Genomic DNA, 20,121 nt, shown 5'->3' on the forward strand with positions numbered 1-20,121 from the left:
TAAAATAATTGAAACTAATACAGAATTAGGTACGGAAGTTCCACACAAATATTATGTGTGCATTAAAATTAACATTGTACAGAAAATCAATTAATTATACACAAAATTACACATTGTGGTTGTGGAAATCAAACTCCTCTCACTCAACAATAGTTCAGTTGAACAGCAGCTGGTGGAATTTTCAGAACTTCCTTGTTTGTTTGAGAATGTGAAGGAAAAAAATCTTTCTTTACAACCTCAGAATCCAAGGCTTTTATAAACATTCCATATTATTGATTCGATGTAATATCACTGGGTATCATATAAAATTATTGTACATCCCAACTAAAGACAAAAGCTAGACAAAATCTTTGCAGTGTTAATTTACCTCATAAATTTGAAGGCAACTTAAAAACAATTAACTGGAAAAACCAAAATAAAGTTTCAGTCACTAAAAACAGCAACTAACACCAATCAATCAAGTACATCTTGATGTCAACTGTAAAATATATTTTTTTTAAAAATGCAAAAAATATTAACCTTAATTTTATCTTTTGCATAATATAATCCTTTTGAATGTGTTTTTATTTAAAGATAAATTTTAAAAATGGTTCCAAATACAAGTGATTACATATGCAAAGTTGTGTTCTTGAAAAAGTTGAAACCAATTTCTTCAACTATATATTATGTTCACTGCAAACAGGTGACAAGACAGTTCTAAGAAATATCTATGCTTTTCTTAATAACAGACAAAAAAAAAATATATGTATATATAATTGTTACATAACTTGTAATGATGTTCAACATTAATTTCCCGTCCTGGACAGAGCAGAAGTTACTGGAATTCATCGTCGGAGCTGAGCAGCATTGTCTTCTCATTGTAGTTCTGGCTGATGGTTGACACTCGCTGGTTGTGCAGCGAGCCATGCCTCTTGGTGGTCACACGCCCCGCGATCCCGTCGCCTCCCCCTCCTCCGCCCTGCGTAGGGTCGTCTGGGTCGTAACTCCCGACACGCATGCCCCGGTGGGAATGCGACCCTACATCACAAAACACACCGGGTTCAACCGAGAAAGGGTGATAGTGCTAGTCACAAAGACCTTTCCTTGATGTTGACATCGAGGTCATTAGAGATGATACTGGGACAGAGCATTGACGGAATAAAAGGTTGACCCCACAGGGAATCGATCCCCAGATTGCCTTGTTGGGAAGAAAATTATATGACTACACAACCTCCTTGCCCCCTTGGTTGCTTCAGTAGCATTCACTACATCTCAACTTTATTCAGTTAAGATTTTAACCTTGGGTACTGGTTCCTGCTTCAAGACAGTGTATGTACTATTATGCATGTGTCTGAGCTAGGTTTTCATAATACAAGTGCAGTATCTATTATTTTCTTTATAGACTGTTATAAAGTTCTAAATAAAAATATACATTCCATTAGTACAGCTTCCGAGAAAGCTACCACCGACTTAACTCCAACTGCCTTGAAACATTTCCGAGCAAAGTGGAGTGAAGACAAAAAAGCACTATTACAATAGGACAATGTGCTGCTTAATCCAGACTTTGAAAATTTATCTTCAGTTTCTCCAGCATTTCAACCATGAGTAATGACAGCCTATAAATAGGGACAAGGTTTTTAGGTCAATTTTGTTTTCAAAACAGGAGATTTGGATGTTTTTTTATACATTGTCTTTATTCATAAAAAAATAGTGTACTATCCAACAAACATGAAACTAAAATATTTATTTTATTTTACCAAAATAGTCTCATTTTGACTGACACATGATCCGCTTGTACAAAGAAAATCGTTATCATTAGTAATGCTAATAAATATGTCTAAAATGAAAAACTCAGAAAAATAATAAATCAGAAATTTTTTGTGTGTTTAAAACACGAAATGTGTTACTAATGAGATACAAGATAAAAAATAATATTAATTTATTACATTTCATGTAGGTAGTTCACACATTTTGGTACAAAATTCATGCCAAGGAAATCACTTTTAACGAATTTACCATATTAAAGAATAAAATTCTGTAATTTGGGTTAAGTTTTGTTAAATTGCTGGTTTACTTAATGATTTTAGTTGCATGTTGGTGCTAAATGGTTTATTGACATGCTTTAGGGTCTTATTTAGGTTTTCTCGCAGCTCACAACATAATATTGTGTCTATCTAAGAATAATTAAGCCATCTGCATGGTCCCAGAGAGAGATGCATTCTGGTGAGCCAGGCACCTGGACTTTCAGGCATCAGTTAACCCTTCATGTAATATCATATGTTGCATTGTTATGTAGGTCAGTACTTACTTGTGCTGCCTTTTTTTTTTTTTGCTTCTACATCTAACAGATGACGTCCACCGGGGCTACGCCCCCTAGAACCTGATATGTTACCACCCTCCTACCCTTCTTTCTTCCGTCCTGTCCATTTGAATCTCCCGCGGCCGACGTTTGCGTGTGTGCGTGAGTGAACGCCCGGTAAGAGGCATAGTCGAACCAGTGCCTCGTTCCCTCCTAATTTATATTTAATTATTATTATTGCATTTCTTTAATTATCCCTAGTGTTCTGTATGTAAGTTTCTGGGCATAATACTTAATTTCATTTGTTTTCCTTTCAGCAGAAATGCTAAAGGGCCGCTACAGACTCAGACTTGCTGAAGGCCATGCAGTTACTGAAACTTTACTTAATTCTTTCTTGTTTAATTCAATTATTACGTGGTTGTGGTTCATGAATGTAAAAGGGTGTTTGGTAATTTAATTGGTTTTATTAAATATGTCATGGCGCGATACGGCTCGGAATAACGGTACTATCCGTCTTAGCGCGCAATACCGTTGTCCTACACCCCGGCGGCCATTGCTCGTCCCAGTTGCTTCGCATCACCACCTGAGGTAGTACGTGCTCTGCACTCCGAGGACTTTAACTTCGGTATACTGACCCGGTAATTCTGTTCTGTGTAATTCTTCTTAACGTTTTCCCTTTCCTCGGAGCCTACTTCGGGGGTCAGCTGTTTCATTAATTACCTTGAAATCTGTAAGGAATTCAGTAATCACCACGAACGTAACGTCCGACCACGTGGTGGCCGGACAGCCCGTAAACCGATCGTTCCGCAAGGCTTTTAAACAGTTTCAACCTATTTTCCAGTTCTTTTGTAACACGCTCAAGTGGGAATTGTACCATGTAGTCTACAATAAATCACAGCGTTATCAAACTTGTATTTTTTCGTTTGTCCATGTGTGCACTAAAGGTTGGCGTGGGACACCATAAGCGCCCATGACGTTACTACATAGGTGCCCGTTGCTGAGAGTGGGCCCAGGTCAATTATTCTGTAGGCAGTGTACGGGGGTCGAGTCACGTCTCCACACGAGCAACGTCACGCCCAGAGTTAAGAGTCTCATCAGGGTCCGTGCCCCCCTAGACACAGTGGCGCCCTTCTTATTTAACGTCTCTCTAACACTCCGACAACCCCCGGCGACATTACAGACATGCTCAACTATTTTTAATAATTATAGATTTTACCCAAATAATCATTGCTGTCAAACTGTACAATGTGAAACATAAAATATTTCCTTAGATTCCTAACTTTTAAAATTTGTTTTAAATAATTTTTATGGACACACACCATTGCTGGTTTTCACTGTATGTCAATGGAAAAGAAACACAGAAAAACAAGCAATAATCAGCCAGTGTTCAATGAATTGGCAGCGATGAAACAAGAACAATATTTTGGACATGCTGTTATATTGTTCAGAATATTTTTAAGTTTCATTTCTGGGTTAGCCTGTGCATCACTATGTTCTCCAGTTTATCTGTTGAGTTCCTCTGTCACTCTTTTGTCCAAAGTATTCGTTACTTTTCTTTTCTTTTCTTTTCTTGTCAGCCCACTGTGGTTTTCTGTGCTGTGATAGTGTTTCTAATTCCTTCCATGGAATTCTCTGTGCTGTCTATTAATTTAACTGTTGACATGGCTGACATAAGCTTGTTTTCTGTGTTTGTGTATCCATCTTCCTTGTCTATTCTCATGGTTTCTCTATGACATACAGTGTAAACCAGCAATATCAAAATTCTCCATTGCAAGAATCATTAAAAAAAAAAATTAAAGCTTTATTATAAATAATGAAAAAAAAAATTACTTAAGCTTGTTCAAAGGACAAAACATTTTAAGTAACATTCAGTAGTGTCACAGCTCTGGGTTAATGCCTCTGCGGTCTTATGTAGACCACCAGCCATGAGCCTCTACTCTCCTTGTCTGTGATGTGTGCCTTCCCCTTCCCTTCCTGGTTCAGCACACCTGGACTTAACGCCTCTAGTTGTGTGGCGCTGGCGCGGCATTCGCTTACCAGCGGGTCACTGTGGAGGACAGCTGAAAGCAAGTTGTTGGCTGCAAGCTAGTGTGTCACGTAGGTAAAGTTACTCTTGCATCCTTACTTGCATGGGGCAGTGTGTGTGTTGGCAGGATTAGAGACAAGGACCTTGTAATTTCCTTGGATTACTCTTAGGTCTGCCCTTTTGAAAGTATGTCTGGATGTGTAGTTTGTTTTCCTATTGTTGGGTGATGTAGGGCTGTAAGAGTGCCACTTCTGGCATTGCAGTTATATTCAGAAATTTTTTCCAGCCTTCGCCTTTCTTTTGCATTTTTCTTAAGCAATCTTATCTCGGTTTGCTTTGAAGGCCATTGTGTTACAGTTTATTTTGCCGTTTCCATTTTTATGTGTCTGGTTGGCTGACTTATCTTTGTCAATTGTTAGAGGCAGTGTGTGTGCATAGGTTAATGTATTGAATAGTTTGTATAAATGCATTTAATTGCACAAGTATTACATTCATGCACATGTCACATTTTGAAGGCAGCAAAAACCATTTCCAGAACTTAAGTAAATTTTATTTTGACTTTTGTATCTCTCCTATTTTGGATTGTAATTGTATTTATCTCAATACCTTCATTCCTGAAATAAATATTGAACATGAGAGGGAACCTAAACTTACTTTTCCCCCATCACATTGTCTTGTGCCACGTTCCTAGGGTGCCTTAGTGTCGAAGGGATGGGACAGTGTTACACAATAATGCTTTTCATCTTTTTACTGTAAATATTCACTGAGAAAGTTGTTGGTACATGTTTCTCTGCCATAATGAAAAAACTAATCAAACAAACCAGTAGTTTATGACAGATCCATCACAAACAGAAAGAAATTATAACAAAGGACCTTAAAACTTAAATACATATATAGACTTTTAAAACCATTTGAAATGTGCGTATTATTTATGAATATAATTGTAAACCATCCAAGTTTGCATGCCACAATATTTTTAGAAATTATTTCACTAAAAAGTATTAAGACACAATACCAAAAAAAAATTCCATGAATAAAATTTTTGTGTACTGAAATAAAAGGAGGTTGAGTGCTGTTTACTGTGAGCTTTATGCAAAATATTGATACAAAGTTTAATTCATCAACCTTTACAAACAAAGAAATTAAACACAAAACTCTAGGTATATTGAATACAACAATTATAAACAAAACCATTTCCAAACTAAAAATAAAAAATTTAATAATATTATACAAAAAAAGGATGAATATACAGTATAAAATATGAAAAAATAAATGATAATCTTATATATAACATGTTTTTTTAGTAAGAAAACTATTTAGGAATGTAAATTAAACTTAGCAGAGATCATTATTATACAGATAATTACTACAACATTTACTAGCTTTAAATCATGCTACATGTTTTCGTTATGGTGCCAATTTCATGTACTGTACAATTATTTTACACTGTTTCTGGCATTAAGTAAAAACTGAAAGGCAATTCCTAACCATTTACAAAAAAATCTTTGACAGTATAATATTAAATTAATTAGTATTACTTTATGGCTTACTGAACTGCAGTTAACTACAAATTTTTAACAAAAATTAAATGCTATTCAAAAATTATGAAAGCACCCTTAATATTCATAAATAAAACTATTTTTTTTTTTTTTTGTAGTTTCACAATATAATTAATCTGCTGCATTTATTATAAACTAGCAAAACACCTAAGAATTTTTTTTTGATCAATGTCACACAAAAATGACTTCAAATAACTAAAAGGAAGAGAAAACCAATCTAGACAAAACTAATGTTTTGCTAAAATTATTATGCTAAATACAATACAATGTTTACTGATTTGAATTATTAATATATATAAAAAAACACTTTTTTAAAAATAAATTAATGCTGCTGTAAATATATGACTACAATTTCTTCAACCAATTATTATATGCTTCTAGTATGAAGTTTCTCTATAAACTTATACAATTAATATTAATGTATGGTATTTAACTGTATAAGTTAAATAAAAGTAAAAGTTCAAATAAGAAAATATTTAAGTGAGTCATAATACACTGATAAAACACCTGTTACAGCTTTCACAAAATATACCTTGTCCTTATTGTAAACCAAAACTTTTGTGCAGAAAATTTTTTAATGATTTGTATCGTTGTTTTGAACACAAACAATAAATATGAAATTGTTCCAAGAAAAAAAAAAAAAAAAAATATATATATATATATATATATATATATATATATATATATATATATATATAAGGAAGAAGGAAAAAAACTATTATGTTGAAAATAGAGCTTTCTGAGCTATACCATGCTACACATGTTTGTGATTTTTTTCCCTTCATAAATCAATAATGACTAAAACTTCACTTAACTTATTTATTAATACGAGAGATTTTGTTTAACCGTCTCCTGGTGCAACACAACACTTTCACATGCTCTGTGCTGAAGTGGAATAAAATATATACAAAAGAAGATGGAATTTATTAAGTGACTGTTGCAAGATTTCAAAAAACTTTTCTCTTTTAAGTAAATTTGCACATTTTGTGCTTGTGAAGTCAGAGAGGCAGCACGCGAGAGATAAACGAATGAAAGGTTTAAGGGTGCAAGTCTAGTGGAGTACACGTTCGTCTGTCCTGAAAGGATGAAAATGTCTATTACACCTGTTTACTCACGCCCTAGAACCTATTCATAACTTAACCTTGGCTTGTGACAATAGTAGTGATGTGACTGATGTGTGTAAGATAGTACATAATGCCAGCACCTCGCTGGCATTGCCAAGAATGGTTATTTTAACATGTCTGTTAACTCTAAATAGAAATGCATCAAAAGTAATTTTTGTATGCCACTTAATGAGATTGGTCTTCCAACATAAATAAAAAGAATGGATGTACCCTGGCTAGGAAAATATTATTTGGTTTACCTTTTTTTACTCTCCTCCAAGTCAGTGAAGTAATTATAACTTGATAAAAGAATTTCCATTTGTCAAAACATAAAAATTGAAATTTTAGTAGATCTAGTTTTGATTTATCAACCAAAAAGTATAATCATTAAGATACATAGTTCCTGTGTGTGATGATTATATCTTCATAAAGTTAGTCTACCAGGCCAAACTGCTCACTAACTGCTTACAACAAATATTGCTGTCAAAGTGGAATTTTACACTTAGCCACTACAGTTTATTAAGTACAAAATATTGCTCTCTAGCTGTGGTGAACCCTTAAAGTAAAATCTGTGAATCCTTGAAAAGCACAAAATCGGCAGTCGCTGCAGAGTCCATGCAGCACCTAATTTGTATTCGTTGACAGACTGAAGTATCCACACGCACTCGTATCAAGAACTTGTGTTGTGTGTGGATGTGTTCAGCGCATGCAGATGGCATGGTGCCATGCTCTGCCACAAAGTGAGACAAAAAACAAGAAGGCATCACTGCTCAAAGCTTCTCATAAGGCTGATTTGTATTGAGCTCTGGAAAAGAAAAAAAGAAAAGAAACAAATGCAGCTCGGCTTTAGCAAGCAACTACAAATAAATTAAAATAAGAAAAAGCAAAATCAACTAAACAAAGTGTGAAGAGAAGAAATTCTGTTTTTTTAAGCTAGGAAACATTACTTTTCATGCAAACAATAATGCTTAATAATAAAATAAAGAATAATGAGAAATAAATTGTGCATTAAATAAAAAGCAAAATAACCATTTAACTATGTATTTATAATACATTTAAAATATTTATAAATAAATTATTTTATTTAAATCATTATAAATTTAGGTTTAGCATTTCAAGCATTGTTTACAAATATTACACTTATAATACATAACCAGACCAAACAAACCACTATTGCATCTGTTCACATAATTTCAAACAGTTCAAACCATACACAAATAAGTAATAATAAGTTTCTGTTGGTAGTTATGATCCAATACTAGTTACCAAATCTACTTCCTGTTATATAAATTTATTTTTATGTTAGAGCCCTTTCACACTAGGACACTCAATCGCCGGTATTTGCACAAGATACACGTGAGACACCCGCGCCCAGCACTGCCAACCAAGTCTAAGTTCACAATATGTTGTTACTCCTGCTTCTCAGGAGAAGAGTAAGTGAATACAAGTAAAAATCAAATTGAAAAAGAGGAGTTTAAGTAAAAATAATAATTTAATGGTTGTTGCTGCTGAGCTAGATGTTTAATATTTATTTTAATTTGATTTTATTGCATGTACATATTTATATTTTACTGCATGACTACATCAAAATTGGTTTATTCATTTGGATTTTAGCATTTCATCAACAGGCGTCATTAGAGATGATAGAGAGTGCACACACGCACACGTGCACACACACAACTACACACAAGGTGTTGGGGAAGGACCCATCCCAGTACTGCCTGAAGCAATCTTTGAGAATCGGTGACCAGACCAGTATTTGGACACGAATCCTCTCGAATATGAGCGTTTTTTTTCTTCTTCTTTCTTTCCAATGTGCAACTTTGACATTACAGTGTATATATAAATGCCTGGTGAACCAATTTCGGCACATTTTTCAGGGGTTTTTTAAAAAAAAATTCTTACAACTATTTTCACCACAGGTTAATTTTTGTATATACAGCAGAACCTTGTAACATGTTGCTGCTTATAATGTTTCCTGTTTATAACATAATATTTTTTAAGTCCCAACATTTTTCCCCATATGGACAATGTCTTTATTTCCTGTATATAATGTTTCATGAATAGTGCATTTCTTGTATGTAACATTTGCTTTCTAAAATTCAATAACTGCAAAAAAAAAAACCTAACTATTCCAACAATTATCCCATTTGTGACTGAAGATTAACAAGTTAAAAGGTTTATTTTACACTTTATGTACATTTCTGTTTACAATCACTGATACACCACAGATGTAGACTGCTCAAATAGGATTGTATGCAAAAACAAAATGTAGGTATGCCTGAACACTAGCGCTTGATTTCATTCATGATAAAGTCCTGTAATTAATACTAAAAAAAAAAAAAACTGATATTATTCATTGATTTATTTCTGATGAAATTATCATTGGTGCTTGACAACATTATGTATTCAATATATCAAAGGTACATAATGTTCGCAGTTAAGTGTCTGTTGGCACACTCGTCTTGAAAAAGAAACATATCCTTCTATTCTTTGCCATACTAGTTTTATTTTATTTATATATATACTTTTTCAGATGTACTATGTACATAGTCCTACAACATTTTAGTTTGCCAACTATTCTGTGATGACAAAGAAAAGTTTTCTATTGCTGATAAAGAGTTAAATTTAATTCACCTGTAGGTAAAAATCCCAAAATTACATATTTTTCAAGTGGCGAAGGAATTCCCACTCTAAACGTCATTATCATGAATCTTGAGACAATCTTATATAAATGTGGCACTGTATCTTAAAAGACAAATAAAAAAAAAGCTAGAAGCACAACGAATTTGAAAATTGTTTGCTTGGTTAAGCAAATTTAAGCATCCCTGTATCCAACAGTGGTTTTAAAATTAAATTTCTTTATCTTATGTAACTCTATGAGTCCATTGGTAAAAAGTTCAAGCACTGACAAGTGCTAAATTGCTATTTCCTGCTTATAACGTCTTCTTGCTTATGTTTTTTTTTTCCTTATGCCCTCTTGAAAAACATTATAACAAGGTTCTACTGTGTTAAGCAAAATTTAACATAACTTTAAATAGATGTACTCCCAGGAATATGCAGATTCTCACATTAGAAAACTTTAAACCTTTTCAGAGATATATTTCCATATTATTTAAGTGGACATGTGCAACTGTAAACTGACCTAAGTCAAATAAATTCACGTTGGCAAACGGCTCCTAGAAATTATAGTTTTGTGACTTCCAGCTCAGTTATTGTTTATTTCCGGACTTGTATACGACTTTCGTGGCCACTCCTTCAGTTTAGTTACTTTTTGTAACCTGTAGACACCCTGCATTATATGTATACATCTTGTCAAATTGAAAAGGAAAGGGAGGAGGGATTATGGGAGATTAATGGTCGAACCATCCTCCCCCTTCCCCTAACCCAGGTAATGTGGTTTTGTTTCCCAGCAGTGGCAAATCAAGATTTTGCTCAAGTTGGAAATGTTGCATATTTTTCTGTCAGCAGGTGGATGTTCTTAGATGTCCCTGTTTCTTCACCATATGCAACCCACTGAAGCTCCATTTTTATTGCTTCATCCCTCTTAAGTCATAAACCTCTAATTCTCTATGCTGACGAGACTTCGTGGGTTGCTTACAAAGTCTTAATTTGAGGCAAAGGAAAGAATTTCTCGAATTTTGATTAACCTACAAAGTTATTGCTATGATATTAATCTGATTGCAAGCAGCCCTAAAGCGACCTTACATTACGTTCTTGTCCTAGTCAAGTGTATGATATTTTTAAATAGTCTATTATGTTATACAATAATTTATAACTAAAAACTGTTTCAATTTTTGGAAGTCCATATTGGATAGATGTGGAATGAGACCTGAATTGTCATGTTTCTATAAGAAATGCACATCTGTCCCACTTTTATACAGTGAAACCTCTCTAATACAAACCTGAAGGGACCTAAAATTTTGCAGTTTGTAATTACGAGGTTTGTATTAACAGGTGCATATGCTCACATTAATAATAATCGACAAAATCAAGTATTGATTTTTTACTCGAAAATTAGTCAAATAGAGAATTAAAGAGGCTTGAAAAATTCATTGATTTTTTTCTGCACTTTTTTAGTTGCATAAATGTCCTTTACTGCACTGCAAAGTTTGTCGAAGGAAAACAAGGCATCACTAGCAGCTAGAACATTTTCCAAGACAATTAATGCTGAAGTGGACTTCACTCTAAGAATTTTTAAAAAATATTTCAACCTCAAAATTAGTGTCAGAAATATATCAGTTACTTGTCATTAAAGTTAAATCAGTTGAAAAATAAATAAAAATGGAAGTATTTTACTTAATTCAATTTACACTTGCAAAAAAAAAACATACGCACAATAAATCTACATGGAAATTAAAGTCTTTTTCAATATCCTGAAGTCTGAAATATGTTTACTCATGTCATCAAATGTAGAGCTGTACTGAAGAAGCCGATTTTGCCAATATTTAGTTGAATCGGCATTTCTGCTGACTTCCGATACGCTTGTTAATTTCCGGCCGATATTACTGAAAAACGAGAGAGACTGCCATAACCTAAAATTCCACGATTACCCTTTTCGCTTTTCGTAGTAGTACTGCATTTTTTCAGATCACATTATTTCTTCGCAACATGTGCCAAACGTAAATATAAAAATTTAACATCCTATTTTTCAATAATGTTCTTTATTTTTAATATGTCATAAATAAATACATTACCGTCACGGTAAATATACATCTGGGTTGTTACGGTAACTGTAGTGCAAATGTGGTAGCTATCGTGCTTCTGTAGTAATTATGGTATCGACAAAGAATCTTTAGTTCTTTTTATGGTAATTATCTTAGGATAACAATTGGGTTTGTACTGTAGTTATGGTACATCATCTAATTTCTTCGTAAGTTGTTGTTCATTTGTCTTTTCTTCATATTTACGTGCTCCATTACTTGGCTGCAGATTTAAGTTGATTTTTACTACTGTATACTATCGTTACTGTTTTTATGACGGTTTCTTTCTAAGAAATGGTTATTTCTGCAAAATCTTTATGGTTAAACGAACATCTATTATAATTTGTAGTGACGAGACCACATATTTTGTACGATCAATGCGGACAAAACGATAATTCGAACATCGGTACAAGCAGACTTTTTTAACCTTAGTTGTATGGCAATTTTGCCGGGACCGTAGAAAGTATACGATAAACACGGACAATCGATACATGTGAGTTCGATAGAGGTTTCGTTTGACTGTAGACCATTTACCGTACAAATTATTTGCCGTTAACAGAATTATAGTGAAGCTGCGTGCACGTGATTAATGTGTGCGATTCTTGTTCTAAAATTTCATTCGGTTTATCCGATAATAAAACAATAGTACACTATGTGAGCGGATGTGAGGTTACTTCGTAATACATAATAACGAATATTTCGTATTAACCATATTGATTGACATTAAATATGCTATCCCAGTCTGAAGGGGAATTAAAAGTGTTCGAATAAACGGGAACTTTGAAATAACCGGTATTTTATTAACGAGGTTTTACTGTATATGTATATGAGGCTTAGCTCAGCAGGTAAATTGATTTTATAGTTTTTACGATAATATGTGTAAACCATACTTATCAAGTAGTATTGGAACTACTGGAGAACATCTTGCAAGATCCTTTTATCCGACCACCGTGAGCTGTGTCTCATTTCTTCTCTCCAAACAATTAGTTACTTGGCTCATGCTCATGCTATAAGCCTATATAGGGCTAACGCATTATTACTGTATTTAAATTACATAATAAACACACATATTTATATGACAAATAAGCATAATGTTATTTGAAACATCAAGCCAGTGCATATTTCTGGCATGCTTTTCTTTCCGCCACATCGTCGCTGTATTCATCACGTGTATCAACCCAAACAGCTGAACAATTTTCAATATCGTGCAACCAACTGTATTCCAACCACCAACATATCAAAAAATTGAACAGGCAAGTTTTAAATGAATTGGAAACAAATGCTCACTTCTCCTCCACCTTTATATTGTTTTTTTTTTTACTTCAGAAGTATTGTATTTATTCATACTGAATACCTGTATTAAGAAATGTTAAAAAGAGTTTTGCCAATTATGGCTACACTGAACTTGCAAATTACTGCAATAAATCAGAATAAAACTGAATCAGAGGTTATGAATCTCTGGATACGCTGTTTTTATCAGAATCTACTTATAAGCTGACTGGCACACCCCTAAAATAAACATTTCACAAAAAAAAAAAAAAAAAAAAAAACTAAAATTAGGAACTGAAAATTATGTGAATAAATGCAGAAAGGATGTATATACAAGAGTGCTTAGGAAATATACTTAACAAGGGAGTCATAAATATATTTACTAATGATAAAAAATGCAAGATAAACTCACCTGAACTGTACTGAGTATACTGCTGATATTGTGGATGGAAATTGTGAATGGCATCAGTCATGATGTCTTTGGGGTTAATAGTTTCCTGTAAACCAGCGATAAGAAAACGTCAGAAATAAAACATGGTAACAATAATAAACATGGTAACAATAATATTATTTTCATAATACTCATCTAATTATTTGTGAGCCAAAAAATATCATTATGTAACAACTGGTGTGAAAACTGAGCATAACTAAATATATACTTGGGTATTGTTGTATTCTACACCTAACCACGCTAAAAATTGTCATGTCCATCTATCGTGGTGACCGTTACACAGCATCAATTTTCCGTGCAGCTCGGCGTACACAACACACAAGTCATTCACCACGTTGCCACATATACACACCCTAGCTACCAACTTAATCTACCTAAATACTTTACTCAAACCCAACAGTCTCAATACATAACAGGTATAATATTAGTTAAATAAAAACTACAAATGACTCAGAAAAATAACAGAAAAAGAACAAAAAAAACATGAATAAGCTTTAGCGCTGATGTTGCACCTTGGTTATTATTATTATTTAATTACAAGTATATTTCTATAGTGATCAGTATAAAGGGCATGAGTCATATGCAAACCAAGTTGACTTGTGCCCTTCATACTGGGCACTTAACCCTACGTCACAAGCAATCGATCTGACAGATACATGCCTTTGTTTTCTTGAGTTTATTTTTAAATGAATTGTGTTACAACACTGATATTTTGGGTACCTTATCAGAATATGATACTGCTTTTGGTGTCAGGGGGGTACCCAAGTTACTCCTTTTCTCAGCACGTAGATAGCAGTATTGTATCTGAGAGATACATTGCGTGTAGTTGTGCGAGCTCAGTGAAGAAATTGAAATGGGGCGAACTGGTTGTATTTTCGACCTGTCTAAAGAAAGAGACGTCGAAGAATTGCACCGTTTGTTGTTCGCACATGATAGCGATAGCGAAGATGACAATTTTAGCGATAGCTCTGGTTCAGATAGTGATTTTGTTGAAGAAAGAGTGGAAAATTCTGACACTGACCATGAATGTGAAGTTGATGAGAGTGTCGCTGATGAAGAACCACGGCACTGTAGTTCAATTTATACAGGTAATTTTTTTTTCCTGTAGTAACATAAAATTTGAAAAATGAATATTGATTTTTTTTATTTCTTATGTCACTGAATAAATGTGCTCCAATATATCATTTTTTGTGTAGATTATTTCACCATTTTACATTGCTTTACAATCCAGTATAGAGAAATGTTGCACTCTTAGTTGTTTTTTCATTCATGTGTTATAATAATTATTTCCATTTCATGCACTTTCTTTTTAGGGAAAGATAATTCCAAATGGAGTGCTCGTGAGCCAGCTAGGAACACCAGAACCAGATCACACAACTTGCTTGTTCATCTACCAGGAGTTCGTGGTAAAGCTGTAGGCTGCAAAACACCAGAGGATTCTTGGTATTGTATCATTGATGATTCTATGCTAAACATTATTGTTGAACAAACAAACCAGTACATAGATTCTATCAAGGGGAAATATTCTCGGAAAAGAGACTACAAGAATACCAATAAAATAGAGATAAAAGCATTCATTGGCTTACTATACCTGGCGGGTTTGCTGCAAAACAACCGGCTACATGTAAGAGATTTGTGGAGTTCAGATGGAATGGGTGTCGAGATGTTTCGTACTGTGATGTCCGTCAATAGATTCTGTTTTTTTATTCGCTGCATGCGCTTTGACGACAAGGACACAAGAGAACTAAGAAAGAAAACTGATAAATTGGCTGCAGTGCGTCATATTTTTACACAATTTGTTGATAACTGTAAGGCATGCTATTCTCTTGGAGAAAATGTAACAATTGATGAGAAACTGGAAGCTTTTAGAGGGCGATGTGGATTTCGACAATATATCCCATCAAAACCAGCTAAGTATGGGATCAAAATTTTCGCTCTGGTGGATGCAAAAATGTATTATGCGAGCAATCTTGAAGTGTATGTTGGACAGCAGCCTGATGGGCCATTCAAAAATGGCAACAGTGGTAGCAAAATTGTCATGAGGCTTTCAGAACATATTTATGGTAGTGGTAGAAATATAACTGGTGATAATTGGTTTACTAGTGTGGAACTCGTAGAAAAGTTGAAAAAACATAAGCTTAGTTACGTTGGCACCATTAGGAAAAATAAGCGAGAGCTGCCTGTTGAATTTGTTTCTGCTAGAGATAGAGAGCCACGAAGTAGCATCTTTGGCTTTCGAAATGAAATGACTTTAGTGTCATATGTGCCAAAAAAGGGAAAAACAGTTGTTCTTATGTCAAGCCTTCATTATAATGCAGCAATTGATGAAGAGAGGGGTGACCTTAGGAAACCAGAAATCATAACGTTTTATAATGCTACCAAATCAGGTGTCGATGTCTTGGATGAAATGACTGCAACTTACAACGTTGCTAGAAATACAAGGCGCTGGCCGATGGTAGTGTTTTACAGCATGTTGAATATTGCAGCTGTAAATGCTCAAGTTATTTATTTGGGCAACAAAAATGAAAGCAAATATAGGAGACAGTTTCTGAAACAGTTAGTGCGAGATTTGACAGCCGAGCATATAGAGCATCGAGCACAAAGTACCAGAGGGATTCCATCGTCATTGCAACTGAGGTTACAAGGGCGAAATGAACAGGAGAAGATCGAATCAGGCAGAGAAGAATATGGGAAGAGGAAAAGATGTGAACCTTGTTCTACCACAAAGAAAACTCGCCTTACCAAATATCATTGCATAAAATGCAATAAGTGGTTGTGTCTGCAACATGCAAAAATTGTGTGCTCAGACTGTGCAATGAACAGAACACCTGATAGTGATGACTGAACTGTATTTTCCCAGTTTTTAGCCAATATTTCTTTTAGACTAAATTGTTTATACCAATAATTCAGTATTCCTTTACTTTTCAATAATGTATATATGCTATTGTGGTAAATAAAATTGTTCCAAAAATACTTGTACAGTACACTCCCTATTTAACGCGGTTGTCGGGAGACATAACTTTTACCTGCGTTGTTGCATAACCGCGATGTTTCGATGTGACCAAGGTCAAAAGGCATAAAACACCGCCTGTGTTCTAATAGGTCGGCAAGCACGCACAGTATAGACAGCCCGCCTATGTGCGGACTTTGCATCCGCAGTTTTCACTAAACGCTGGTGAAAAAATAAAAATAATAAATTTTAAAGATAAATATTAAATGTTGAATTGTTTTTATTTTTCCGCGTGCCGCACACAGTTTGTCGCACGGCCTACGAGCGCGCCACGCCGCCATACACGTGCGGCACACAAGCTGCTGCTGCCAGTCTTGTGGTGTCAGCCACAGTATCTGCTTCGTCAGTGTCCGTAACAAAGTAAGTGCAGTGTGTGCGGTTACACACGATTCTGTGGTCAAAGTCTTCTAAAAAGAAAGGCCGTAGTGATACTTCAAACTGAATATGAATCGCAAAGTACCGAGTTTGATTGACAAAATAAAAATTCTAGATTTACTTACAGATAGCTTGTCTTTTGCAGAAGCAGGCCGCAGATAAAGGAAAAAACGATTCTAGCATTCGTACTATAAAAAATAAAGAATCGTCTATCGTGTCAAGTGGTTAAACTTTATTATCCATGCTTACAGTAAATTATAAATGGTCACATGTGGGAAACAAAAATTGCGCCAATTTAATTTTAGCGCAATCAGTGACGTCGTATTAAAAACCGTGTTAAACTTTGTCTTTATTTATTTCACCAAACGCTGTGTCGAGTTGCTGAGTGTGTGTGGCTCGGATCGGCAAGTGTTATATTCCCCAGCCTCTGGTTAAAGGTCGGAAGACCGCTACACATAAACATTTCCGGGACTTGTTTACTACCTCACGGCAAAAGTGGTACAGTATGGTTCACGTAAGTATTGGACCACTGGGAATTCCTGGGCAAAGATTAAAAATACCCTAGCTGATTTACTTTACTATTTAATGTTAAAACATTATACCAAATTAAAAAGATGAACGTGTATAATACAATGAATTACCCAATAATATTACGTCTGTAGGTTTAAGTTGTAACAAAACATTTATATACAGATGTCCAGTAAAGTACCAATTAAGATTCTGGAGTGGAATTTTAAACACCGGACTACCTGATTTTGCCTTGTACGCAGGGACGCTGCTCAGTCAAGTGACTCATGCTCTGCCTGTGTGCTGCGGGAACACATTCCCTCCCCCACTCCCCCTCGTTGTGTTTCTGCCCGCTCTAATCTCTACCTCTCTCCATATTCTCGGCTCGCCTCTCCCTACCCAGCGCTTGCCGACAACCAAGCCTATCCAACATCAATCCCCAGCTGAGTCACGCTGGATAATGTCGCTGGACGGTGGGCTCTATCAGGTCCCCTGTCCGATGCTTCATTTGTGAGATAAAGCGACGTTAAGAACTAGTGTTTCAGAAAATATCACTGGGCTGGATTGGACCATAATTTGAAAACCCTACAAGATAGAGGAATAATGTACGGAGATATCTTGTTTATAATTTTACTGCGGACATTTTCTACGCCTAGGCTTTTTTCTGCCCGATGCTTAGTTTGTTAGTTACAACGCAAAATTATCCTAATCGGCTGTCAACCATTTATTCCATTATTATTATTCATTTCTGACTGGGGGACATGGTTTGACCTGCGATATACCCGATTCCATGATCAATCGGGGCGCGATATACCGGGAGTTTACTGTATTTGCGAGATAAACTGTGTGTGATCAAAAAGAATTGAAATGGGTAGTAAAACATAAGAGGGAGGTTTCATTATTGCACAGGAACAAGAATAAAAGAAAATATAATATATATTCAAAAAGAAACATATATGGGACGAGAAGAATAAGTGAATATAGCTTTTGAACGAATATCTGAGTAAATACCGCAACAAAAAAGTGAAACGGTATAAGTGTTTGTAAAACTTGTATAACTAAAGTGTGTAATGATTACCATGTAAACAAATGAGTAAATTAATTTTCTTAACTCGCAAGTCGACTCAAACATTTGTTTACTATTATGTACAAGTTACTCATAAAATAATTATACTTTTTAAAGATATAAGTGATGTTTATTAATATATGTATCTGGTAGATACATTGCGTGTAACCATGGTAAAATTTGAATGCGTGTAACGCAGTGTTAACATAAAAACTATAAACCACAACCTAAAGCGGAAGTGCGGACTTATGTGTAGAAACAATGTCTGCAGTTAAAGAATGGGAAGACTGAGAGTGTATAATATAAAACTGTGTTCAAAATAAGATGCCCTTTTTTTTCCCCCCAAGAAATTTAGACTTTTAAAAAGCTGAATTGTTGTAAATAACGAACACAATCGAACACAAGTATACAAATAATTTAGTTGATTTTTGAAAGATTCAGCTGTGGAAAGTCCGAGAGCGAGAAGAGGGCCGAGGATCACCTTGAGGCTGCTGGATATGCTCTGCATTGTGACGCTGCGGCCGTGAGAGTCCGTGATGCAGCCCTGCGCGTACACCTGGTACGGAAAGGCATAGCGCAGAGCGACGGCCGCGAAGAACATCTCTATGCAGATGAGGAAGTTTTGGTAGCCGGCAGACACGGTGCCCGCGCTGGTCGGCTGCCCGGAGCTGTCCACTATGGGGTCGATGACCTCGGCCTTCTCCAGCACTGCCAGCAGCACGCCTACACATCATGGCACGGTCGCACTCACCCCGTGTTCCAACTGGCACCGTTTTGTAGGTGGTTTTATATCTCCTTAACAATCAGGTCAGTAGTCTGGTCAAAGTCATGGAGGTGGAAGATTTCATTACCAGTATCATTAAAAGTTAACTTTTTTTTACAATGGGTTTTTCATGCTCAAATGTTAAGTTCATCATTTATTAGTTGACTAGCTGCCCGACCCGGCTTCGCACGGCTATACTAATGGAAAAAAATTAAGCCACATCTCCCATTTACAGTAATGGTAAATAAAAAAAAATTCAGTGAAAATTTATTACAATGCTGTATAATGTACCGGAGAGAAAATGAATAGCACCGATGGTTTCCCGACTCGTGCACGCAACGTACAACTGATGTACCCGTACTTCGCTACGGCAGTCTACATGCAGATCACTCTTGCGCCGCTCATTATACATGCTCCTCCTTGTGGGTATGCCACTGACGCGCGATGCCCATTGCCATGGAGACGCAGAAGGCATGAACAATGTAAAATCCTGTTCTCATGCAGACAAAGTACCCACTGTTGCCTGGTTTTAACCACCCATGGGATCTAATTTTCGGAAAATGTCATCCTGTGTAACATAAGGAACATTACTGTGAAGTTTCAAGTCTGTAAAATATATATACTTGAAAAAAAGGGCAATAAAAAAACAAATAAAACACACAGAGAGAGGAAAAAAAACAATAGTTTAGGTTTGCGATTTAAAGTGATAAGTATTTAAATACTAATTGAACTCTTATGATGGTACTGATTTCTTCGTTGTTAATATCACACGGGTGTTTTTTACTTGTATGGGAAAATTAAGAATTATAAGGCATCTAGTGCGTGGCAACAATGTTAATAGGCAATAGGAAATAAACTTCTAGCACCTGCGGCATTGTCAACACACACTTTGTACGTGTACTGCATGTTGTATCTAACCCCCTCCAACGCATTTGATTCTAAATTGGACTTTTAGTAAGGATCCCTAATGTTATTGATAATATAATATAGCCTATTTCCTTCCTCGATAAA

General features: G+C 35.2%; 1 protein-coding gene across 2 annotated transcripts in view; it reads right to left on the minus strand.

Moving 5' to 3' along the window:
• Positions 1–621: 621 nt before the first annotated feature.
• Positions 622–20,121, minus strand: part of LOC134541941 (transmembrane protein 184B) — a 106,892-nt gene continuing 87,392 nt past the window's right edge. Inside the window, exons 7-9 of one of the 2 annotated variants that reach the window (XM_063385697.1) lie at positions 18,829–19,070; positions 13,351–13,435; positions 622–1,017 (exon numbers count right to left, since the gene is read on the minus strand). In XM_063385697.1, coding sequence (XP_063241767.1) covers positions 815–1,017; positions 13,351–13,435; positions 18,829–19,070 — 530 coding nt within the window. In that variant the 3' untranslated portion in view covers positions 622–814. Of the gene's footprint in view, positions 1,018–5,374; positions 7,772–13,350; positions 13,436–18,828; positions 19,071–20,121 lie in introns of those variants that run through there. The other variant, XM_063385705.1, reaches the window with a different exon arrangement.

This window comes from Bacillus rossius, chromosome 1 (assembly GCF_032445375.1).
Source record: "Bacillus rossius redtenbacheri isolate Brsri chromosome 1, Brsri_v3, whole genome shotgun sequence".
Classification (NCBI taxonomy): Eukaryota; Metazoa; Arthropoda; class Insecta; order Phasmatodea; family Bacillidae; genus Bacillus; species Bacillus rossius.